The 24659-nt window shown below is 46.5% G+C and overlaps 3 protein-coding genes and 1 long non-coding RNA gene across 10 annotated transcripts in view; 1 reads left to right on the forward strand and 3 right to left on the reverse strand.

Moving 5' to 3' along the window:
• Positions 1-1900, reverse strand: part of SEC31B (SEC31 homolog B, COPII coat complex component) — a 35107-nt gene extending 33207 nt beyond the window's left edge. For 5 of the 7 annotated variants that reach the window (XM_063163638.1, XM_063163637.1, XM_063163636.1 and 2 more), the window contains exon 1: positions 1681-1755. The gene's annotated coding sequence lies outside the window, so the exon portion shown is untranslated. The other 2 variants (XM_063163631.1, XM_063163633.1) reach the window with 2 other exon arrangements.
• A 1861-nt stretch (positions 1901-3761) lies between these two features.
• On the reverse strand, positions 3762-6354 carry NDUFB8 (NADH:ubiquinone oxidoreductase subunit B8). Its single transcript, XM_063163639.1, has 5 exons — positions 6290-6354; positions 5994-6120; positions 5303-5402; positions 4686-4841; positions 3762-3987 (listed from the first exon to the last, which is right to left on the reverse strand). The coding sequence occupies exons 2-5, from the start codon at positions 6110-6112 to the stop codon at positions 3895-3897; spliced, it is 468 nt and encodes a 155-aa protein (XP_063019709.1). The 5' UTR covers positions 6113-6120; positions 6290-6354; the 3' UTR covers positions 3762-3894.
• Positions 6355-6765: 411 nt separating this feature from the next.
• On the forward strand, positions 6766-18103 carry HIF1AN (hypoxia inducible factor 1 subunit alpha inhibitor). The gene is made up of 9 exons (XM_063162900.1): positions 6766-6803; positions 8174-8786; positions 9732-9982; positions 11207-11355; positions 13043-13188; positions 13674-13780; positions 14174-14237; positions 14465-14575; positions 15699-18103. The coding sequence occupies exons 1-9, from the start codon at positions 6766-6768 to the stop codon at positions 15741-15743; spliced, it is 1524 nt and encodes a 507-aa protein (XP_063018970.1). The 3' UTR covers positions 15744-18103.
• A 1060-nt stretch (positions 18104-19163) lies between these two features.
• Positions 19164-24659, reverse strand: part of LOC134422028 (uncharacterized) — a 31284-nt gene continuing 25788 nt past the window's right edge. The window contains exons 4-5 of the long non-coding RNA XR_010028717.1: positions 20995-21090; positions 19164-19738 (exon numbers count right to left, since the gene is read on the reverse strand). This is a non-coding gene — a long non-coding RNA (uncharacterized LOC134422028). The remainder of the gene's footprint in view (positions 19739-20994; positions 21091-24659) is intronic.

The raw sequence follows: 24659 nt of genomic DNA on the forward strand, positions 1-24659 counted from the left end.
CTGATTAAGTGATCCTTCTATACACTATGCATATCTGTACCCAGGAGAGGACTCATGATTCTTAAAGAAGGAAAAAACTCTTCTTTAGCCAACTCTTCTGGCTGCCCGAGAAAAATTTGCAAGTATTGAACTCTTCCACAGTAGAACTTTTAGGGAGAGGTTGCCACCTGCTGTCATCTCTCAAAATAACATCTAAGACTTCCAAGAAAGCTCATGCTTTTCTCAGGACTTCTAATTAATTAATCATGACAATTCCTCACCCTTCCTCTACAGACATCCATCCAAATACAGATCTAATATATTAATGAATCTCAGCCCCAAAGGGAGTGGACAGAAGCAGCAATTCCTCACAGCTTTCCTCAGACATGGCTTCTTGCACAGACCTTAAAGGGTAACAAAGCAAAACCTGACAGGTCAGAGCACACCTCACCACTGAGAAATAGAGAGCATGCAGCTAAACAGTGAAAATTCCCAAATTACTTTAGACCATGGAAACAGTGCTGTCAGAGGCAAAAATTTCTCACCTTTGCTAACCTGAAATACTTATGGCTTTACAGTACACTATAATAAGACCAAGGTTGTTATTGTATGTACTAATTGACCCTCAAAGCTATCATAATAATTATCCCTGATAGCACCCTAGTGAGGCGTTCTCTCTCCTGCACCACCCAAATACTGTCAATCAGAAATCCCCTCCCACTGACTTTCCCAGTCCTCCTCCTGCCACTGGACACCCAACCATTCCCCTCTGTTCCTACTGATATTGGACTTCCAGCACTGCACACAAAGGACCTGATAGGCTGATCTCCCCACACTTAGCTAAAAAAGTGAAACTTGGGCAGAACAAGATTTGTCCCAGGTCACCCGGGTGACAAGTAGACACCCTAAGACCTGAAAAACATCCCCCAGCCATGACACAATGGTTAAGACACAAACTGTCCCTAGAGTTTCCACATCCCAGCATTGATTTAAAATCTCTGTACTGCCCCTTCCCTTAGCACTGTCCTGACATGACAGGCTCCTTCTGCAGCTCCCCAGCTCCCCACAGCCAGCCTGTTCTCGTACGTGCTCATTATAAACCCCGATTACAGAAGGCAGAGACACACTCAGCTAATCTCAGCTAATCACTGGTGTGTGCAAGGTGGGGTTGTTGCAGGGCAGGGCTCAGCACATTCCTCCATGACAGCTCCAATGGTATATAAAGAAACTTCATGTGCTCTGCGCACTTTCAGAAGCTGTTGCCCATTGCACGACGCGGCACACACGTCCCAGGTGTGCTGGTCTGCACAACAGCATTACCCCGTGGGATGGTAAAAAGAGCAGGGCTCTAGGAGGAAAGCATTGACCTCGGACACCGGGTGTCACACACAGGCTTCGGGCTACGCCAGAGGCCTCTCCGCGGCCCAGGTCACACAGCTGAGATCCCCGGCCGCTCCCCGCCCGCCGCCAGCCGGCCGGCGGAGGAGAAACGGGAGAGAAGAGCCGAGGCTCCCGGGGCAAGGACGGGGCCCCGGGACCGGAGTCTCGACAGAGACGGGAGGGCAGCACAGCAGCCCTGGGCTGGGGGGACAGGGGCGCGGCGGGGCAGGGCCAGCCCCAGCTCGGTGTCCGAGGGGCGCGGCCTGGCCGGGCCGGGCCGGGTCGGGGGGCGGGCGGCCCTTACCGGCTGGCTGCCCTTACCGGCTGGCTGCCGTGCCTCCCGCGCCGCTCGCTCCCGCAGCCCGGCGCTCCGACGGTGGCCGCGGGGAGCCCAGAGCGCCGCCCGCCCCGCCCCGCCGCGCCTGCGCGGGGCCGGCCCCGGAACACGGCCCGGCCCGGCGCCCCGCAGCAGCAGCGGCCGGGCCCGACACCCCGGGCTCCTTCCCCCTCGGTAGGGTACCTGAATCGGCTCCGTCCGTCGGTACCGGATGGTGCAGCCGGAGGCCAAGGACACACTGCTGGAGCCGGGCTCTGCTGCGGCTGCCATACCCCCTCAGCCTTAGCTATACATGTAACGCATCTTGAGGGTGTGCAGAAAGGAAAGTAATGTGTTTTTCTAAAAGTATTTTAATTGCCAGGAAACTATGCAGAAGGACCCAGGCCTTCTTCCCGTACATCTGTCCTGCTTTAAGAAAAAAATTACCTCCATTACAAACTCCATTTTTTAGGATTTCTGAGCCATATCTGCCCAACCCATTATGCCGTCCCCATGGATGAAAACCATAATGAAGCTACTGTTTAACACAAACTGGGACTGGAAGTCCCCAAAGCGGGCAGCAGCAAACAGTGCTGGAACGCTGCACAATGAGCTGGATGGGCCTAGCCCTGCCTCAATGCAAGCGCTACACTATCACACACACCAAAGCTCCTATTACTGCTCTGATCACCTTTATTTCACTTGAGACTTACAGATCTCATAACATTTTATACAGTGCTGCATGGAAGTGCTGTGGAATGATAATTCTTGACTCAAGTATCCCTAAGGAGTGTTTTGCCCTGCAAAACAGAATTCAGTTTTAAGGTCCCATAGCTCATAAAAAACACTTGAAATCCCTTCTGAGATAAAACATAACTGATTATAATTTAAAAGCAAGCATTTCTGTAATGAGAAGGTGACAGCTGACAAAAGCTATGAGGAATGTTGATTGTTCAGCACCTCCAAAGGAGTTGTAAATATTCAGGTGCAAATAAAACTATGTCCTAGCATTCAATCCTATAATTTCCTTTAACATATATCCTTATAAAAAACCGCCACACAAAAACCAAGCTAACAGTTTCTTTAGAATTTGGAGTTTAAAATCCGTACAGATGGAAAAACCATGCATCACTGTCCTTATATACCTGCTTATCTTAAAGCACAAAACTAACAAGTTGTGACAGGGTGCTGAGAGCAGAGCAGTTTATAGGAAGCACACCTAGAGTGGCCCAAGCCTTCAGCCTTCTGTGATCACCCACTCCTGCAACTAAACAGTGGGGTTAAGGCATAGCACGGCACAGTTGAGAGAAGATTCACTGTAAATTAGTACTAAAGGTACTGTCTCCTCCAGCAACAAGAGGAAAAAAAAACCTTACATTAGAGTGTAGCTGAAGAAATTTAGGAGCTTAATATAACTGTATGTATAACTTTCCCAAGCAAACTGTTGCTGAAGCTATACGAGGTCCAAGACCAGCGGTTTGCAGTAAAACAGGCAGATGTCATGGGTCAGATGTAACTCCAAGCCAGGTGGATGAACTCAAGCCATAAAGGAACATTTATGGGCACCTGTGCACTTGTATCAAAGCAGATCTGGCCTGAGCTGAACTTGCTCATTAGCCTTTCCATACTGCTGGTGTCCACACAGCTCTGCTGTCAGCTTCAAGCTACACACTGCAAGGCTCTGTGCCTCACAAGTGCTTCCTACTGGTTATGCAAACTTCACTTGAGAGGGCATCTAGACCTGGAAGAGATGAAAGTCAACTCCCAGTAAGGGCAGACACAGTACACAACTCCCAAGGACTGGCACTCGCCAATCTGTTTCTGCCTGTCATTTTACAGTATACAGTGACACTCCAACTCCCAGCAGCACCTGCATTAAATGCCTTGGTTACAGACAGTACTGCCTACATAAACAGGCACAGGTGAGGAATGTTTGTGCACAGGACACATAAATGACCAGCAGTCCTAGGTCTGCACTCATAATTTTGCCCTATAGATGCTACAGCATTTAGAAAAATGGCAAAGGTCACTCCATTTGATTAGCTATAATTCAGCCTTCTCAAAGCAACAGAAGACAACTAGCACAGTAGGTGTCATTGATATATTTCACTGCAGTTAGCAGCTGAGCATTGAAGAACAAGTGTTAACATATGCCAGTGAACACTAGACAAGATTTCTTCCCCAGCAGAACTGACGGAAATGTAGCACTTGAACAACTTTCAAATTTCATAGTGTATCACTGCTGGTGGCTCTTTATTGGGGTCTCCTCCTCTCTCCAGATACAGGTCATTGAAGGGATATTGCTTCGGTCCCTGCAAAGAGAGACAAACAGTGGCAAAATCACCAAGCAGATTAAGAGGTAAGACCAAAATGTCTCATCCCATCCCACCCCTACCCAAATGAAGGCTTGTAATCTATGACCTAAATTTCTATTTCTTAAGTGCTTCAGCTAGAATATTAGAGTATGAGGAAAGTAAATTCAGAAATATAGGGTTCCTTGCATAAATTATTATTTTTAACAGAAACATCAAGGCGGTCTTGCTTTTAATCTTAATCAACATTTTATCTCACAGGATGAGGATAACATATCGCAAAAGCTGCTTGTGTATTCAGACACATTTTTCAAGAGTACATTTCCCAAATGATACAGCTCATGAGATATAATTAAAAACACAGGGCAAGAGAAGAGTTAAAGCATCTCACTTGAGTAGATGCACACAGGGAAGGAGAATACCTAGACCAAAGATGGGATACTGCAAGAATCATAGCTCAAATTAGTTCCCTGTGAACAGGAACTGCACACTATGAAGCAGCATCTGTGAGCTGAGCCAGGCCAGCCACGAGAACTCAGGCTAGATGAGGCCACAGGACATCCCTTGGCCCATTCACTGCCAGCAGCAGTTTTGCATTCACACCCATCACTCATCTTCAGCAAAACCACTCTTATGGGCATTGGCAATAACCAGAAATACAGCTTCTTTTTCTCCCTTTATCATCAGGTTTCACTCACCACAGGCCTGTAGGATGGGTAGATTTCTCCAAGACCAAACATGATCAGCATTGTGCCCAAAAAGAGAAGGAAGTGTTTGCTCATGGTGTGCCAGGGAACGACAGTGGGGGATGTATCAGCCCGGTTCCGAATGTACATGTCAAAATCCCAGTGCATCTAAAGAACAAAGGAAAACAATTGCACATTTACCAACAGTGGTCAGGCTGCTTCTCTCAAGGGAGGCAGCACATTACAGCATTCACAAAACTGCAAGAAGCTGCACTAAAAGGACATTATTCAAATGGTGGCTTCTTTGCTAAACAATTCTGAACCAGACTCTCATACTGAGTCCTATCAGGCAAATAAAATTACTCCTGCAGGGAAAGTTACGTTTGTTAAGTCTCCCTTCTCATATGTAGTATGTTAACGCTCTTAAGTACTTTTACAGTATTTTACAGATGGCCAAAGCCTAACTTTGCCTTGAACTGACTGTCTCTGCTAGCACAGGCAACACACACCAGCACTGGTGATGAAATCACACGAAGGATTCACCAGAAAGCTCTAACAAGAGGTGCAGGTTAGAATTTAGTAACAGGAGCATTGGTGAGCAACTTGAGAAGTGGAACTGATGCTCCTACCGGCTCTCCCCAGTTGTGTCTCATGTCTGGCTGGTCCCACTGGTACCAGGGGTCCCTCTCATATTGAGACTTATTAGGGAGCATGGGATAGTCACCATACCTATGAGAAACAAACAAAAGACCAAACATAAAGAAATCTGTACTAATTTAGATATAATTTGTAAGAGATAGTATAAGACAGGCCTAAGGAAATAGAATTAAATACTACTTTGTTTTTATAGATTTTTGAAATTCATTAAAACAATTAGCACAACAATAATTACCTTGACACCAGTCACCACAACAAATAGCATTCCCCAAACTGGCCTTATTGGGCTCCACTACATGAAAGAAAATGCAAGCTTAACCAAAATACGGAAACCTAGTTATTTTGGCACATGTCAAAGCATTCCTCAACATTTAAACATCTCCTGAAACCTTTATTCTAGACATGGCTTTCAGTTCCTCCCACTTAGCCTTGCAGTACAACAGCATATGAAGTCTCCCAAGTTTCTCTCATGAAGTCTTTCGTGTTTTATTCACATAGCCTCTAACTCATTCCATTCGTTCCTATTTTAAAACACTGAAGTGTTTTCAAAGCTCTAAGCTCACAGTAGAGCAAAGGCAGGCATTCACAAGGAGGTACGAGCACATCCCCACAAATCCAGGAGCTACTGGCCCCGGCTGCGGAACAACGGCACCACCAGCTCACCCCATGCCATCGTCGGGGTAGGGCTGATAGTCCTCCACCCGCATGTTGTACTTCTTCGCAGCGGCCGCCCGCTCCTCCGGAGTCCGCGGATACGGCCCAGGCATCATGTCCTTGGACATCTCCGAGGCTGCGGGACAGGAACGCGGCACAGTGGGCGCGGGCCCCGCCGGCAGCCGCAGCCGGCCCGGGGAGGTCAAGCCGCCCTCCCGCCCCGACCCCGCAACCACCGGCCCGTCGCCCCAGACACCGCGACCCCGCCGCCGGCCCCTCGCTCCAGCCTTCGCCTTCCCGCTCACCCGCCCGCGCCCCCGAAGGCGCCGCCAAGGCGGCCCGGGCCGCCCTGAGCCCGGCGGCCGCCCGGGGCCAGAGGACACCGCGGAGAGCGCCCGCCGCCATCACCCCCAGCGCGCAGGCGCGGCCGCGGGAGGCAGGGGGCGGGGCGGGGGCGGGGCTCGGGGCGGGGCCAGCCCTGAGGGGTTCGGGGCGGGGCTCGGGGCGGGGCTCGGGGCGGGGCCAGCCCTCAGGGGCTCGGGGCGGGGCCAGCCCTCAGGGGCTCGGGGCGGGGCCAGCCCTCAGGGGCTCGGGGCCGGTGCCGGTACCGGCCCCCGCCGGGGCAGGAATTGACCGGCCGCGGGTGCAGTACTGACACGGGGGCAATGGACGAAAAAGGCAGCGTTACGATATTTCGCTTTGTCTGTCACCGTCTGAAGCGGGGCAACGGGAATGTATGGCAGGAACTGCCCTCCAGACACGGGGAGCCTCCTGCGGATCGATGCTTCATCGGATCGATGCCGTGCCCGGCGGCGTTACGCAAATCGCCTTCTTTGTATCAGTATCAATATTATTAAATTCAATACCCAAATGTAATCGTCTTATCTCCATGGAGCCAGAAGAAGGTGGACAGCAGAAATGGCATGTTAATTTAGCAATGTGATTCTTCAAATATAAGCAATGTATTATTGTAAATAAAATCAATATGAGCATTAAAGGATTTTGCAGTTTACTTCATTATGTAAACTCTGTGGTAGTTGAACTCATTTTCCTTCAGTTATTCACATCAGCCATAATGGGTAATGTCTCTATAACGATTTACATTATAAAGTTTGCAGCTCAAAAACTATCACAGACAGTTTGTCATTAAAGCCATTCCTTCTAATAACAACATTAATTTTAAACCTAATAATTGAATGAAGATAGTGATGAACCATAAAACTATGTCTGAGATACAGCATGCCTGAGATGGGGGCTTTGTTGCAGATAAAGGACAGGATCTTTTCACTTATCCCAAAGAAAGGCCTACTGATGTCATTTTAGGGATGGTATCTTAATTCAGCCAACTCCCTTACAAATGAGTATGCAGTGAAGTTATTCAGTTATCTAATAAAGTTATTAACTCAGAGTGCAACGTTCCAGGGCAGATGGTGCTGCTGTTTTCCATGGAGCAGCGTTTGGAGCCTGTCCCACCTCTGCAGCCCAGCGAGCTGTGGGGACAGCAGCGTGGGGATAGCACTGGCAGTGCTATCCATTGGCTTGGACTCAGGCTTGGATTGTGGTCAGCCGTTTCTAACATCAGCTCTTCACCACTGGGTATTTATTTTCTGAATTATGTTTGAGTTTTCCACAACTGTGTTTCAAGTTTCTTAAGCACCCATATATATTTGCAAATACACTGTAAAAAATGTTGTTAAGCTGTACAGCAGAAAAGGATTTAAAACGTAAGAGAACATTCATTTTCCCAGAAACTAAGTATATTAATAAATTTTGGCAGGACAAAGGGAAATTGTATTATTCTCATGAAGGCAAAGTTCTGTGCAGGCAGAACAAATCCCAGCTAGTGTAAGATGAAAACCACTGTATGCTAGACACCAAAATCTTCTCCAGAGCTGATGCCTAATGTGGCGCGCATTCTTGGGAAATAGCGATCATCATTCTTGCTGTTTGCAGATTAAAAGCCAAATGTAGACTTTGTCTCACTTAATAAACATACAAGAAGATAATTGAACGGCTCCAGCTTCAGTCACACAGTTCATGAAATCTTGCTAAAATGATGCAGCCGCCACCACAGGCTGGATGTTAGTTGCACCAGGCAGTGCTACATTGTGTTTTGTAGCCAGTGTTAATTAAGAATCTCGTTTTCAGGCGCAGAGCTCCGCAGCGCATTTCCCGCATTTCCCGGGCAGAGTCAGCGGGCGCTGCTGTTTCCGTGGGCAATGGAAATGCCCGAGGGCAGCGCTGGCGCCCGCTCCGCCGCCTTTCAGAGGAAGGAGCGGCCGGGGCCCGGCCAGGAGGCTGCAGAGCCGATCCTGCTGTTTCCTGCAGCGGGTCCGGCCCCGCTGCGCTCCCAGCGCCCGGCGGGGCCCGGGAGCCTCGGAAGGGACCGAGGCCCGGGGCAGCGGAACCCCTGCAGCCTCCGCCCGCCCGGGGGCGCTGCCGCCGCCGCCCCGCTCTCCTCCCTCTCCATGTCCTCTGCCCTCCGCCTCTGCCCTCCGCTTCCGGCGTTGCCATGGGTGCGCAGCTTCCGCTTCCGCCTTCCTTGGGACGGGCTCTCCGGTGGAGGCGGCGATGGCGGCGGCCTCGTCCTCCTCCTCCTCCTCTTCCTCTTCTTCTTCCTCCTCCTCCTCCTCTTCCTCCTGCTCCTCCTCGGCGGCCGCCGCGGGTTGCCGGGAGGGCCCGGCAGTGGCGGCAGGGCCCGGCTGGAGCGACTCCCAGTTCCGCCGCTACTCGTTCGAGACGCGGCCCATCCCGCGGCTCAGCCACAGCGACCCCCGCGCCGAGGAGCTCATCGAGAACGAGGTGAGGGGTCCCGGGCGCAGGCACCGCCTCATCCCGGCCCTGTCCGCCCCGGGCACCGCGCGGGCTCTGCTGTAGCCGCTGTCCCGTTCCTCTCTGCTCTGTGGACATTTTTCTTCGGTGCTACAGTTGAGTTGTGAAATTGGCAGGAAACGTTTGTTTTAAGCCCTTTGTTGTCGGGATGGAAGTTGTGGGAACGTTGTAGAAACCCCTGGGCACGTATTGATTGTTTTCTAAGTGCCAGCGACCACAGATGTAAAGGGTCCTTTGCAGTGGTGGCTCTCGTACTGGCTCTGTACCAGCTCAGTCTCCTTTTGGTAGGTTCGGTAGTTGGGTGTTTTAAGGAAAGTCTGCAAGAAGTTGTGTATGCACATCTTGGGAACACAGTGCTGCCTTGGTTAGGTTGCTTACTACTGTTGTATGAGACAGGCGATGTACTTTGTCTTCCTTTTGTAGAGCTTCTTTTTTTGCTGTAGAAGAGATGGTCGGTTTTTTTGATGGTGGTTATTTGCAGTCCTCTGAGAAAAGAGATGAGTTCTGTTTCTGGATTCAGAGGGATCTTTTTGCTGGCACTTTCCCCTTCACAGCTGGGGCTGGAAGTGACCAGCCAGAATCTACTGTGTCTCCTGGCTACGTGGCAGGACCAAGCAGGCCCAGAAGTGTTGCCAGCTAGTGTTTGTCTAACCTTGCTGATAGAGACTGGCTAAGCAGATAGTGCAATCTGTCGTCCCATTGCTACCAGGAGCTTACTGTAGCCCCAGGCCACCACTTTCTTAGAATTTCCTATCATGTCTTGCTTGGTTTTCTCCCTAGAACAAATATATGATTACTTCAAATGCCTTTTCCAATTCCCCATTTTGAAGGGGAGTTTTGTGGGTGCAGTAATGAATGTGTTTGTTCTTAAGTTCAAGAGGTCTTTGAATCAATAAACTTCCTGTTTCTCTCCAGGAGCCAGTGGTGCTAACAGATACAAATCTGGTTTATCCTGCTCTGAAATGGGACCTGGACTACCTCCAGGAAAACGTTGGCAATGGGGACTTCTCAGTGTATAGTGCCAGCACACACAAGTTTTTGTACTATGATGAGAAAAAAATGGCCAATTTTAAGAACTTCAAACCCAAGTCAAGTAGGGAAGAAATGAAGTTTGCCGAGTTTGTGGACAGACTCAAAGAAATACAACAAAAAGGGAGTGCTGAGAGGTAAGTGATAAGTGGAGTGTGGAGGTTGCTCTATTTCTTCAGACCTAAGTAGGAGCTGAGTTTCTCTTCAGTGGGTGTTGATGATTAAAGTGTCATGAACTTTTTGGAATTTTTATTTGTTTCTTGTTAATAATCCTGCTTTTCCTGCAGGGCTTCTAGTTGACAGCAGCCTTGTTACCTTATTAGAAAAGTCAAACCAAACAAACTGTTCACACTGGCTGTGGGAATTTATTTATTTTTTCCTCCTCTGTGTGAGGAAGGGTTTGTATAGAGAAAGAATTAAGCTTCACTCTTTTTTTTTTGGCAGGTAGTGGTATTGGTAGAGAAGCATGTTGTCTGATGTAAAGGTATAGGCTGTGGCATTCAGAATCCCAAGGCAGCTGGAGCTAACCCTCTTTGGGAATATAGGCCAGGTTGTGGACGTGCTGTGGATTGTGGGTGATGGCCTGTGCCACAAACAGAGCTGTGGGTCACTGAGAGGAGCTTCAGCTGGACATGGAATATAACTGTCAGCAGCTTAACCCTCAGTGTTTTCAGTCACAGCCCTCTAAAAGGAATTACAGATGTTTAATTGTGTCTTAATTGGAAGCAATCCTGCCCACTTGTCATCTGTGCCTTTCTCTTCTTTCTCAGCTTTAGGTATGCTTTTTCCAAGAGAGAAGTCAGTCCTTGCTCTTGGAAATGGGTTTTCTTCCTGCATTGCAGACAGCAGTCTGCAATACTGTGATTGTTGGTACAGATGTTAGATTCCTCTGATCCTCTATGTCTAAATGTAAACATGGCTTTAAGTAACTTGATACTGACATGTGCAGGCTCTCCTGAGCCCTCTTTTTCCCTCATGTAGTTCTGCTAGAAGAGATAACTGATATTGCAGGTGAGTTAGAGGGGTGGCATTCATCTAGGGATTTATTTGATAATGGCCAGTCTGTTTAGAGTTTCCTCCTGCTCTGTGAGAGGATTGTTCTTCCTTAAAATTGTGTTTTTCCCTTGTAATTGTTCAAGTTGAACTAAGATCTGTTCTCTTGTGTACTGGGAAACCTTACAGCAAAGTTTGCAGACTTTTTGAAACTGTTTTCTTCCATGGATGTTGAAGCTGTGTAGTGATAGAACAGAATCTCTAGGAAGTACTTCTCTGTTTTGAAATCTTTCTGAAGAGACAGAGTATGTCTGTGCTCATGACAAAGTTTAATATTTGATTCCTGCTTTCTCTCTTTGACAATTCAGGCTATATCTACAGCAAACATTGAATGACACAGTTGGAAGGAAGATTGTAGTGGATTTCCTTGGCTTCAACTGGAACTGGATTAACAAGCAGCAAGGGAAACGTGGCTGGGGTCAACTGACTTCTAACTTGCTTCTTATTGGCATGGAAGGTAAATAGCTTCCTCAGACTGAAGGAAAAAGGGAGAAGATTGCATCAGCAGTTCTGTATTTCAGTTCCAGAAGGTGTTTCAAATGGATTTTCCCCTATATCTGTGTGTTCCTTCAGAGGAGGTAGAGTAAAGCTTTGTGCTGGGAGGAGACTGTTGTCACACCTTAACTTGAGAAACAAGGAAAGGAATAGTCTGTATTTTGCCAGGGATGTACTCTGAATGCCTGAATGTCATGTGCTGATGGAAAGGCTCTGTGTGATGCTGGTGGCACTGTGTTTCTAGTAACTGCTAATCATATCCTGGGATCTGTTTATTGTTTGCATGCTTCAGGCACTGTAGATTTAAAAAGCTCAAAGCCTGCAGATTCAAACTGCAGAAAGGTTTGCAACTTGAACAGTATTAGACTTCTGGGCTTTTCTGAGTATGTCCAATGTCTGCCCAGAAGGAAATCTGACTATTTCGTGAAACCTTTTTTCTTATTTGAGCTAGTACACTGTGAGGAGGAGTTCTCTTTTGATTAAGACCTGATTTTTTTTCTTGGAAGCCTATAGGACAGTGGGAAACTTGAAGATGGGTAAATTCTAAAAGTATTTGGATAGAATAGAATTCCAAATTCATGTGGAGCCTGACTAAGAGGCAAGTGCCTTAGAAGACAGAGGAACCACTCGGCTGTTGACAAGGAGAACATCCTTTTAGAAAGTAATCTCAATAACTGGGGAAGAAATGTACACTGTTCTGTGAAGTGGGAGAGCCTATAATCAATGTGGCCAGCATATCCAATTATAATTGTTCAATTGCACAACCTGAATGGTTTTTTCCCCTTTACACCAAGTCATACTTAACCTACAGTAGTTTGTCTTTGCCACTTGTTTTACTAGCTGAGAACATAACATAAAATCAGTGGACCAACACTTCCTTACAGGCCATATAGTCACTAAAATTCTATTAACAGGTTAGCACAAGAACCAAGGAATTGTCTTGAACCAGCATGTGCTAGAAAAAGGAATGTCTTTAGAGCAGCATATATGCTGCTCTAGCTGCTCTATTTAATGAAGTTATGAGGTTAACTGTTATCTTAGTTCTTGCAGGCCAAGAGAGTAATATCTGAATTGGCAAACAGCCTGAAAAACAGTTTTTTGTGAGGAGTACAGTGTGAGGAGTAGAAAACAGCCCACTGTATTTAAAGATTTGATTAAATTTAAGATCCAGTGACAACAGTCAAGCACTGTTAATCAGACTTGAGCGGGTGCTATTGGTAGCTCCATTGAAAGAGATTGTTTACTTGTTTTCTTGAAAAACTTCTGGGACTTTTTTTCAAATCTGACCACTGAACTCCTTTTCTCTAGACTAATAATCTTTGACAGTCCGTTCCACAACTTGTCATTTAAACGAAGTGTTTTATGAAAAAGCTCCCTATCAACATTCAGCATCTGCTGTTCATTGGAACAAGCTGGAAATTCTAATCCTGTAGAGCATAAGTTGCTGAGTATGGATTTAGAATGGAAATTAAGTGGAGTAGCAGTTCCTCAATAAAGGCTGATGATAGGGTGTTTGTAACATTCCTGTTGTCATTTTCCTTGTTTAGTTTCTGAATATGTGGGAGTATATTTTCTGTCTTCAGCAAGGAATATAACTTGCATCTCTTTCATACCTGAGAGTGTCTTGACTTTCTTTTCTCTCTGTGTAGGGAATGTGACACCAGCTCATTATGACGAGCAACAGAACTTCTTTGCTCAGATTAAGGGTTACAAGAGGTGTATCCTGTTTCCTCCTGATCAGTTTGAATGCCTCTACCCTTATCCTGTGCACCACCCATGTGACAGACAGAGCCAGGTGAGAGTAGCAGATGTGTTCTCTGCTCCACACCAAAATGGGCATTTGTAAAGATGCTAGGTGGGAGGAAGCTGCACTGGAGTTAAAGCTGCAAAATACTTGCTGAGCTTTTGCAAAACCTCTGCTCAGTTTTCAACAGCATTGGGGAATGCATTGGTGGTTTTCTGTTTGTGTCTGGTTCCAACTCACAAGTGCTAGAGCCATAAAAACCTTCTTACTGATACACAATGGGTCTGCAGTTGCTACCTCCTCTGTTCTGCTTCATTGATCACTGGTCAAACACAGATTTGTTGACAGACAAATTTCAGGATTCCTAACTACATGGTACTTGGAGGGTACTGCAGGACCTCACAATAAAGCTAAGATACAAATGGAAACATAAAAGCCATGTAAGGAGGACCAGGATGATTTGACACTGAGAGCCAATAATGAGGATTGTCATTGCAGGAAATTCTTCTGAGTTTCTTCATGTTTTCTCCTATCAGGTCGACTTTGACAATCCTGACTATGAGAAGTTTCCAAACTTCCGGAATGTGGTTGGCTATGAGACGGTGGTGGGTCCTGGGGATGTGCTGTACATACCTATGTACTGGTAAGAGGGATAGCTGGACTGTGATAAAAAAAAGAGGTTTAAAATGTATTCTGCTTAGTGTTGGGTTGGCTCCTAAGAGTATTTTGTTTTTACTTCTCCTGCAACTGTGATATTTTCTGTGATATCTTGGGCCAGTATGCTTCTAACTCCTCTACCTGTTGGATGGGAATAGTAATTCCCCCTGACACCACTTTAATTGTACATGTACTCACTAACATGTGAGAAAAGGATCTATATTTAAGTAAGGAGAGCTTTCCAGAAGTTTTGAGGTCTTGGTGCAGGAGGTATAGGGCCAGGCTTGTCTAGTGCTGTCTGAACTCATCATCCAAGGTATTTCACTATAAGCTACAGCAATAGTTTCTTTTCTTTTTTTTTTATGTGATTTCCATGCAGGTGGCACCACATTGAGTCTCTCCTGAATGGGGGGATTACCATCACTGTGAACTTCTGGTACAAGGTGAGTACAAGCACAGCTTGGATAGCTCCATCTCAGATGATTTTTTCAGGTAGAGATGTATCGACACACATTGTCCATATGAGAACTTCGTGGCACCAAGTCCTTTGCTTCTGGAAGCTACTTTTTCCTCTTCAGAGTTGTGTGTGTGAAGAACTGAGTGACTGGGGTACAGTGGAATAAGCTGCCAATACAGGAAGCATGCAAATGCGCTCTTTTTGATATTTCAGGGTGCCCCAACCCCAAAGAGAATTGAGTATCCCTTAAAGGCTCATCAGAAAGTGGCAATAATGAGGAACATTGAGAAGATGCTAGGAGAAGCCTTAGGAAATCCACAAGAGGTATGGAAAGAACCATGTGGTCACTGCTGTTGAAATCATTAAGGCATAATGCAGAACTTGAGATGACAGCTGCTTGGCTCTGTAGGTGCCAGAGTGAGGGTGGGAAAGCAGGATTGCTCTTTGCTGATTCTTCCTGCAGTCTTCAGAAGGTCATTTGCTTACAGAAATGCAAGCTCTTAAAATTACAGTTATGGAAAGGACCCCTACAAACAATTTAGCAGTTGTTCTTGTATGTGGGAAAAAAGTGTACTTTGACTTTGGGCACTTCCAGGAAAGTGTTGTTCCCAAAAACTCCTTAGTCTTCTGTGCAGCAATGATACCCATTATATACAAAAAAAAAAAAAAAATTGAAACTGTTTCACCTGTTGAACCCAAGTCTCTTAAATAACAGAAATCTCCTCTATTAAGTCATGTGCTTCATCTTTAACATGTCTCTTGCTTATCTCTGAATTCTTTGCAGTCTTAACTATCTGGTATATAAAAAAAAAAAAATCTCCTGAGGTACTAAGTCTAAAAAGACTGAGGTACTAGGAGTATGCCTTTGAAGATCTGATCATCTGAAAGTGGAAATGCAGGTCAAGGATAGAAAAATCCTTACCACTGTGCAGAAACTTGTCTTTAGCCTCTCCTCTGAGATTATTTTAATGCCATAGTATTCTGAGCTTCCCTTGATGGTTAGGAAGTCCTGAGATGTGGGAGTGGTCTTGACTGAAAAAAAACCCCTGTAGCCCCCCCCTCTTAGTGACCCCAGGGACCAGAGAGGATTCAATGAATGAGAATGTTCCTTCTCTCCCTGAAAAGAGCAACCCATGATGACTATTGATTCCCTTCAATAGTATCTACTTAGAAATCACAAAGGTTAGGTGGGAAGTGAAAATGTTTTGGGCATGTTTCCACTCTGATGGAATGTTTTGGTGTCACCTGAAGTCAGGTGTTGACAGAGAACTCTGCAGTTTTGGTAGGGTATTTTGAGAATGTGTTCATGTGTGCCCCAGTGTTTTTCTAGAAAATACTTTGAAAGTGATTAGATGTATCTTGGGCTCTGTGATGCAGAGGGAGCAGGCTCTGTGCTGCCATTTGTGTGTAACTGTCCTGGCTAATGACCTGTTTTTGCTTTGAACAGGTGGGTCCCTTGCTGAATATGATGATTAAGGGCCGCTATGACTAATGCCTGGTGCCCCTGGCTGATGTTGGAGCTGCTTTGTTCACAAGCAATGGAAGATACTGAGCGCTAGTATTGCACGCAGCACTTAACAGACTGATGGGTTTCCTGGCCTGTCCTGGCCCCACTACAATAAAGGGGCTACTGGAACTGCAAAACCATTAGTACCCTATTCATCCTCCACTCTCATCTAACTGAACCTCCCAAGAAAGAGTCTGCACTTACTGGAAGCTGGATTCATGCTCACTAACTTGTTTATTTTCATCCCTCTGCCCTGTTTGCCACAACAAGGAGCATGGCTTCTGGCACTTGGATGTGTTACTTCAGGATTTTCAGGCATATGAAGAAGAGCTTGGAGGATAACCAGGAGCAATATTGTTTCCTCAGCCTCATGGGGTTTGGACCTCTTGGCTGGGTTTGTGTGTTGGTGGCAGCAGTGGATATAAGGCGGGAAATGTTAGGTTTCACAGTCCTCTGTTGTTAGAGGACCTGTCCCTGCTCAACTCTGGCACCTTTTTGTATTCATGGAAACGAACATATGAGATGGCCTGTGTGCATTGAGCAACTGGACAAATGATTCAGTTCCTTTAACCTAAGACATCTATGCTTTGGATGTAGTGCAGGGTAGAGATCAGAATGAATTTATCTAGTGTGTGAGCACCAAATCCTATGCTGTCCAAATAACATCTGTCTTGTATGAGTCTAGATAAATCTCCTTCCTGACAGCTTTTTCTGGGGAGTGAAGGCTTCTCTCCTGCTCTTTTGAAGCTGCAGTATGGTTAAAAGGAGATGTAGCATTATGAAGGGAGATGCATAACTGCCAGGGCACTCTCCAAGTCATGAATGATTAAGCCACATTTTTAAATTAAATTTCCAAGGGATGCTGAGCTCAACTGTCACAACACAGTGTCAGATAGGTACAGAGCCTCACTTCTCCCTAGCAGGGTGCTGGCTCCTGAGACTAGCACAGGAAAGTGCCCTTTTTACTGAAACTGCAAGAACTCAAGTGTGTGTGGCTGCGCACAGGTGCGCGCGTTTGTGTGGTTTTGTGTGGCTCCTGTCCATCAGTTAAATCCATGCCAGTGTGTGGTTCTCTTCCTTGTACAGTCATGTGAAAGAGTTCCGGGCTTTTTGTTTAAATGTGATTAAGTTTATCTTGATCCTTTTTGTGTTCTGGGACTTGACATGGCAGACTGGGAAGTGACAAGACCAGAGCACAGGAACCAGATAAGCCTCTGTTTGAGTCCTCAGTAATCACTCTGAAAAATAACTTTGCTTTCCTCCTCCTCCTCCTCTTCCATGCAGAAGCCTTAGGCTCATGTGGAAGCTGGCTTTTTATTCCCTGAGGTGTGCTGCACTGCTGTCCCTGGTTTGGGGGGTGGTGCAAAGATCTTGTACTTGTGATGTGGTTGTAATGGGTTCCAAAAGCTAGAGGTGGGAGAAGCTGTTTCATAGCCCATGTATCTCATCCCAGAAAGTGTAGAATTTGTTTTGTTGAGGCTTTCCAGTGTTTCCCCTGTTGTGCTGGGCTTGTTCTGATGTGGGTTCTGATAAAAGTGTAACGTGCTACTTGAGAAGTGCTCCATCTTTGGTCTCAGGTCCCATCTTTTGCTGGGATAGTGCATGCACCACTTGCATTGGGCTTGTCTTTCACAAAAGTGAAAGGCTTCTCAAGCAGGAGGAAACAGGAGGTCCTGAGGCAAGTTTTCTGGCTGCTTTATTGGTCAGAATAAATGAAGTTTAATTGGCAGCTACAGGGTCCTTGTTCAAGAAAAGTGTGTCACTGAGTAGTCTGACTGCCATGTTGCAGGCTCTCCAGAGCTGTGGTTACATCCAGACGAAGGTCACTCAGCTGGATGCTTATCAATGCTCAGCCTTTGGACAACTGGGGAAGAACCTTCTGACTGGCCAAAAGCAAGGCCTTCCCAGGAATCTTGGGCACATGCCCTTTGTTGAAAGATGGTCAAATTAAATCCCATTTCTGTGCTATTTATTCAGCACATGGTAGTCTTCAGTACTGCTTGTTAGACACCATCAACTCTTGAAGCTCAGGGTGGGAGTTCATATCCCGTGTGGAGAGAGAATGGTACTTACAGAACTTTTAGGATCCTTTTTTTTCTTTTATTTGCCAAAGGTCTAACTTTTAAAGTGTCTGAACAGGTTTTGCTGCACTTGACTTTGTGAAAGCTCATTTACAATGCACTGATGGACTGACTCCCTCCCCCTTCCCTTTTCACCTTGTGCTTTCAATGCCCCTTGCCATGGTATTGGGAAGCTGTGTGTTGTGTGCAGGGGGTGGGGTGTGACAAACACATGGTACCTTCTGAAGTGTAGTTCTTAAATACAACCAATGTTGAACAACAGAATGGTGTGGCTTTTATTTTGTGAGTGGCTGTGTAGAAGAGCTCTATAAGGACGTGTGTCTAAATCTACCTTTCATTCTGACAACTCCACTTGTGTTCTTCACTGGTTAAGGCTGTTGGTCTCCAGAACTGCCTTCAAAACAGCAATACCAATTGCATTATTATGTGTCTTCACATCTTTCACCATACTACTTCTAGAAGCCTGAAAGGAAAGCTGGGAATAAGATGGTGTGCTTGTACCCTGTCAACAAGAAGTGTTGGTGGGCAGGGAAAAATTCCCTTCCCTGCTGACCTGCATGGTGTCACCATACTCTGGATGATGGAGCAAACTACACAAGCAGGCCTGATGAACTCAATTAATTGTCCCTGAGATTTTGGGGGGAAGCTTCCTGTGTGTACCTGTGCTGTGTGTTAGCAGCCTTGGGAGATGAAGCCCTCTCTACCTAGTAAACAAAAGTTATTTTAAGTAATATTAACTCCACAGCAATCTTGAAATGTAACTATTGGTGAAACGCTGACTAATTCTGAACAAATGGCTAAGATGTAGTAAAATAGGGAAGAGTTGAATAGTAGGTGAAGGATGTTGGCATTGTGGGAGAGAGAGATGCCTCAGCCTGGGCCACCGCAAATGGCACTCTCCTCACACCCTTGGGGGACAGGGTGAATGTGAAGGGAGTAGGAAAGCCAAGTGCAGAAAGTCTGGCTCTGGGTGCTCACCCTTCCCTGCTGTGCCTGCTGGGATCATCATCTCTGAACACCCTTGCTTGTCTTCCACTGAACTTTGTGATCTGCTGTGTCTGATCCTTTCAGCTCTGCATTGCCTCTTGGATAACTTACAGGTGGCATCTGAGCTTTAGCTCAGAAATGTTTTGGTTGTACAAAGATCAAAGGAAACTGAGAGATGAGAACCGTGTCATTTGAAAACTAGGTCAGAGGCCAAGATTTTTCACTTGTACTTACAGTCTTTTTCTTATTTTATTTTATTAACTTAGGTTCCTTAATACCTTTCTTCTCCCTTTTTTTCCTCCTCTTTTCCCTGCTCCTTGAAAAGAGGGATTCTTTTAGGAGAAGTCTTAATCCTTGTAAATCATAGCTGCAGAATCTTTCCTGTGTAAGGAGAAGCACATGGATTTTTTAGCTGATCCACTTGTTCGCCGCCTTATTGATCAGGGTCATGCTCAGCTTAGGGATATTTGGAGTGATAAATCAGGCCTAAGGTGAAGCCACGAGGTGAGGATCAGGCCTGGGCTGAGGAGGTATCAGACACAGCTGCAGTGCAGTCTGACTCAGCTGGGGGCAAGGGGTCACCCTTGGCATCAAAGCAGCTCTTGAGAGAGAGAGGGGCAGGCCTGGGCAGAGACTTCTTTTGTTTGCAACGGCTCTTATCAATGGCCAAGCTGACCTTGAACACAGCCAACTGTCCTTTAAAGCCGTAGAATGGGGGTAGTGCTCTCAGGGTCTCAGCAATCTCCTGGCAGGCCTTTGTTAATGCATGGTCTCAGCCCTGGAAGCAGAGCAGCAATTGCAGCAGAAGTATTGCCTTTGCTCATGTGTTTCTACACTTAGAGAAATGCATTTCTGCCTCGTGTGTGTGAGAAGCTTCCTTGCACTCTTGCTTCTGGTCTTCATCTTCTATTCCTGTTTCGGAACAGAAAGCAATCTCCCATTAATGTCCTCGGAAGCTCTGAAGCCACCATCTTCCCTGGGCACTTCTCTGCATTGCTGCTGCCTAGACAGAAAGGGAAAGATGCTGTACTGTGACAAACACATGCAAAGTAAGTTCTAATTACTGCCTCGAAAAGTCAAATATTTGTTGCAAGAAGAGGACTAATTGTGTGGGGAGGGAGCGGAAGTCGAGGCTCTTGGAGTGTAAGTGGAACAGATGCCCGGACGCCTTGGGGAAACGCAGCTTTCCTCTACAAATCAGAGCTTTAAATTACAAGGCTTTTACCAACGAGAACAGTTGTGGGAAGTCGTCTGCTCTCATTTGCGTAATGGCTTCTGTCACTGGTGATTAGACACAGGATGAAAGAAAAGAAATTTGACAATTAGGAATGAGCGATCATTAATCAGAATCTTTGTTAGAAGGAGGGAAGGGGGGGATAATATCCCACAAACAATGGAGGCTGTCACTAGAGCCACCGTGAAGTCCACAAGATGCATAACTAAGTGCTCCTGTTGCTCCACAGAGCCATCTCTGCCTAGGTACAGAGCAGCAAAGAGGGTTTGTGTGGCTTGAAAAGCTTGGGGAGGAAGGCAGTGAGGCAAAATCCTTCCAGTCCTACTTAGTAAGGGAGAGAGCGTATCTGGGAGACCAGTCCTTCCCCCACTGACACCTTGCACTTCCATCTCGATGCCTGGCCACAAACTGACAGCAAAAACCACAGAAACAAGGTCTTAAATTTTCTGTCTCCTTTCTCCACATTTTGCATGCAGTTTGTGGTGTGGAAGAGAGCAGGCAGGGGCCTTGACTGGCATGCAGCAAGCTTAGGATAGGCAACATGAAAGCAGTTTCAGGCTCTTTTCCTGATAATGTCATTTTCTACAAGAGCAATGAAGAACCTGATGGACTGCATGACAGGTAAAGAAAAGGAGGCAGTGGTGACTTCTCTGTGTCTGTCATTTGCTGTCTTGCCTCATCATCCACTCATGCACAATCCACTATATGCTTTTGTTTGGGTTTTGTCGGCTTTGATCGAATTATCGTACCTATGGGATCTATGTTACCTGGTTTTCCTACAGCTGTCATTCATGGTCTTGTCAGGTTAAACACTTTGGTGTAGTTTGCATGAAGAGGGATTGCCTCTGATTAATCAGCAGCTCTAACATGGGAGGGGACAGGACAGACCATATGTGAGCATACAGTGTTGGTTCATCTGAACACTTAAGCTTACTGGATCCATTGATTTCAGTGGCAGTTGCTGTCTTTGCAAGGCTGGGTCCTTTACTTGAGGTGAAGGTCTCCATCAGGGTGATTATTCTTTCTGTAACTGGAAATCAAAGCAGATACAAAGGTAAAACAGTGGGAGCTCACACTGTGGCCCAGCGGGCCCAGGACGCTGCATTCCGCTGCATTCCAGCAGGGAGGGACTGATAACAGACTGAGTGAGCCGAGCTGCAACCCACAAACAGGACCTTCTGAATTTGTCATCTCTTCAGAGCAGCAAGAAGTTTTGTTGTTTAGTATTGTTCATTTTTGTGCTGGTGAATGCTTTGCTGGCTAAATAAACAGTTTTTTTCCACTTTTCTCCAAGGAACTATTTTCCCTGACCAGTTGGGGGAGGGCCTTGCTCAAATCTGTTTTCTAGAGGAACCCCTTTAGAGGTTTTCTCCCAAATTTGCCCTAAACCAGAACAAAAGGGGAGAGCTGAAGCCATGTTGTCTCATTCTCTGCTGGCTCTGAGCTCAGACAAATGAGAGCAGCTTAGATTTTCAGCCTCTTCCCATGGCTAGTGTTCACCACAGGAACTCAAATGAAAGAGAACAGTAGATCTCAGGACAGGATCTAACAGGGTTTTCCATCCAGAGCTCATCATGACAGCAGTTAGGAAAATCACTGGTCACATTGCTTAGGATGGGAAGGTATGTCAGGTAGTGACTTTTATTCCCTCTTGAACACAAGAGGAAGGCTGCTCCTCATTTACAGCAACACTTTAAATGTGTGCTTACATTTGGAGTGCACCTTGTGCTCTTTGTAGAGGGGGAAGGTAGATTGTGCTGTAGTAGGTAGCAGGGTCAGAATTCCCTTAACAAACTTGCAGCAAACCCTGAGCAATCCCAGACTTTGACACGGCAGGGCATTGCCCTTTCTGTAAGAAATGTCGCTCTACTAGATGGCAGGAGCACAAGTGTGACTTTTGTCCCAGTGTCAGCTGTTCTTTTTTTTTTTCCTGAATAGTCAGGATTTGCCATTGAATGCCTTGATGGGGAGGACCTTTGGGTGTGACTTAACCTCTTGGGAAGCCAGGAAGGGAGGCTCTCCTGTGTGCAGGTAATCTGTGTTACCAAATCTGCTGCATGCTCTGTGCCCCTTGAGCTGCTTAAGCAGTACTGGCCTCATGCAGTGAGCTGTGTGAGGGCTTGAGCTGAGCTGAAAGCAGCTAAAGGGGTGAGGTCAAACCGTTTGCTTCTATAAAAGGACATTCTCCATGTCCACAGAGAGGGCACATGGGGTGATAATAGCATCTGAGGGGATAGTTTCTGTAGAAGAAATTAGTAGCACAGGCAATGGGCCGATTCTGCTGCAAGTTCCCTTGTCAGGACCTCTGATATTCTGAAGCTGCTCCCAACCATCTGTGTTTCATTGGGTTAAAATCCTTCTGGCAGCAAAGAATTACTGATGCTGGTGGGTACTTGGGTCAAATGCCAGTCAATACAGGCTGTGGAGCTGGAGGCAAGGCCTTGCTTGGTATTTGAGGTAATAAGCTTCTGGTCTGTCAGCTCACGGGAACTGCAGAGTTTTGTAGAACTGAGGTGTCACAGGACCATGTTACTTGGGCTGTCAGGTCTGACACTGCTCTGGTGGAGCAGGCCTTAGTGCTCTTTGAGCCTGTGTTTAGGAGTGGTGCACACCTGAGGAAGAAATCTCCAAGTGGAATTGGGGGCTGTGAAGGACCCATTCATCTGCCACCAGTTCACTCCAAGCACAGCCTGGGGCCTCTTGCTTCCAATTCTTCCCCAGCACAGAACAATCCTGTGTCTCCTGCTTTTGCTATTTGTTTATAGCTCTCCCCATCCCATCTGTCTTTCTCTTCTCCTTCCTCCCGTTCCTTTTCCCTCCCTCCTCCCCCTCATTCTCTGTAAGCAATTAATCATTTTGACAGGCTCAGCGATGGCCTTTATTTCCTTGAGGCAGCCAAGAAATGTCTGTGAGCACCTTCTCTGCCACCCCTCGTGTTCCCTGGCCAATCAGATCAGCCACTTCGCTTGGAGTGACACCGTCAGGAACATGGAGAGGGGAGCAGGGGGGAAACTCCAGCAGGGTCAGCTGGGAAATGGGCAGTGGGGCAGCATCCAGTTGGGGTGCCATGTGGGCCCCCATTAGCTGTAATGAATATGTCATTTCACTATAGCTTGAATGTGTCATACTTTGCTCCCTCTCCTGAGGCTCCCCTTCAAATCTTGGTTTCAGTGCAAAGGCAGTTGAGAAGAAATTTGGCTTCTCGGGAACATATCAGCCTCCAACAGAGTGGCTGAAAAGCTGTCAGAAGAGAAAGAAGAGCAGGCTGAGATCATCAAGAGAAAAAGAATGAGGATGATTTTGCAGATGGATGTGGAAGTCTTCCTGGGAAACTCCCTTTTGTCATGTGCAGAAAGGAAGTTGCTTCTGAGTCTCTGTCATGGTTCACCTGGACTTGTCATGTTGTCATGAGGATGCTTTCCAGTCACCTGCAGCCTGAGAATCTCCTGGGCCACAGTACCTGCTCTTGCAAATGCCCTGTCACCTAACTAGGATGAAAATGGGGTACATCAGATGTGTGATAGTCCCAAAAGGATTTTATCATCTGCTGTTATCAAGCTTTACAGTACCCACTGTCCCATCAGCATGGAATCGAGGAATGCTATACATATAGAATTCTCTTCCCTCTCATGGATGAAAGCTGATATCCTCCACAGTGGGAATGAGGGGTAATAATAACCATTCTCCTTAGGGGTTCTGGGGATCTCTAGGGACCCTCTGTGCAGGGCACTGGGTTGTAACTAACATTTACAGAAGAGGAGAGAAGGAGAGAAAGAAGATGTAGGTGTTGTGCTAGAGGTCAGATGGAATGTGATGTAAAGATCTGGGACAAGGTGGTCAAGTATCATAAGGTGGGAGACTGAATACAGAGACTCAAGGGATCCTCTCTGGCCTCATGCATTAAACCAGTAAATAAGCCCTGAGTTGAGCCTAGAAGAGAGTTAATAGTCTTATCCCAGATAAATGGCTCTAGCATGAGACTGTTCCAACTCTATTACACCAAGGAAGCGTGGTGGATAGAATGAGCTGTGCTTTGAAGTCGCCACATCTTGCAGTGGCAGGGAGGCAACAACACAGGGCCAAACCCCAAAGCTCAATGCAGCTTCTCCTGTGTGAGATGCAGCCAGGCAGGTGACAGTCCCAGCTGAGTTTAGGAAGCTCAGACCCTCTTACTTTGCCATGTGAGCTTGAGTTCTAGCAGCAGGCTGAATGGGCTCAGTGAAGCAGCCAAGGAAAAAAACACAATCTCGCTCCTACACCTCTTGTTGTTTGTTTCCTCCTCAAAAAAGTTGCCTTTTAGGTACAGACCTAAAAACTGATACAATCTGAGTCCCAAGGGAGGGCAATGAACTCATCTGGAATAAACACCTGTGCCTCTTGAGGGCTGACTGCATCAGAAGTCTGGAAGGTAGAAAGTCTCAAACAAAAGAAGAGTTAACAGGCACTTTCCAGCAGGCAGTGTGTGCTCCCTCTGATAGACATGCTGCCCCATGTCTTGGGAGTGGCCTCTGCCAGGGTCACTGCTGGGTTTCTCTCAACCAGCATTTCTCTTAAGTAAATATTGATTTTGTGCTGGTGGTGCTAATCAGTGTTGTTGAA

Source organism: Melospiza melodia, chromosome 9 (assembly GCF_035770615.1).
Source record: "Melospiza melodia melodia isolate bMelMel2 chromosome 9, bMelMel2.pri, whole genome shotgun sequence".
NCBI lineage: Eukaryota > Metazoa > Chordata > Aves > Passeriformes > Passerellidae > Melospiza > Melospiza melodia.

Bases quoted from the DNA above. Each gene is read 5' to 3' on its own strand.
- NDUFB8 (XM_063163639.1), bottom strand. From the start codon at position 6,112: ATGTCCAAGGACATGATGCCTGGGCCGTATCCGCGGACTCCGGAGGAG. The intron at 4,842-5,302 runs GTAGGAGCATCA...TTTGTTCTTTAG, and splicing joins GACACAACTGGGGAGAGCCG to ATGCACTGGGATTTTGACAT. The intron at 3,988-4,685 runs GTGAGTGAAACC...CTCTCTTTGCAG, and splicing joins ACCCATCCTACAGGCCTGTG to GGACCGAAGCAATATCCCTT.
- HIF1AN (XM_063162900.1), top strand. From the start codon at position 6,766: ATGCTTCATCGGATCGATGCCGTGCCCGGCGGCGTTAC. The intron at 13,189-13,673 runs GTGAGAGTAGCA...TTCTCCTATCAG, and splicing joins CATGTGACAGACAGAGCCAG to GTCGACTTTGACAATCCTGA. The intron at 14,576-15,698 runs GTATGGAAAGAA...TGCTTTGAACAG, and splicing joins CCTTAGGAAATCCACAAGAG to GTGGGTCCCTTGCTGAATAT.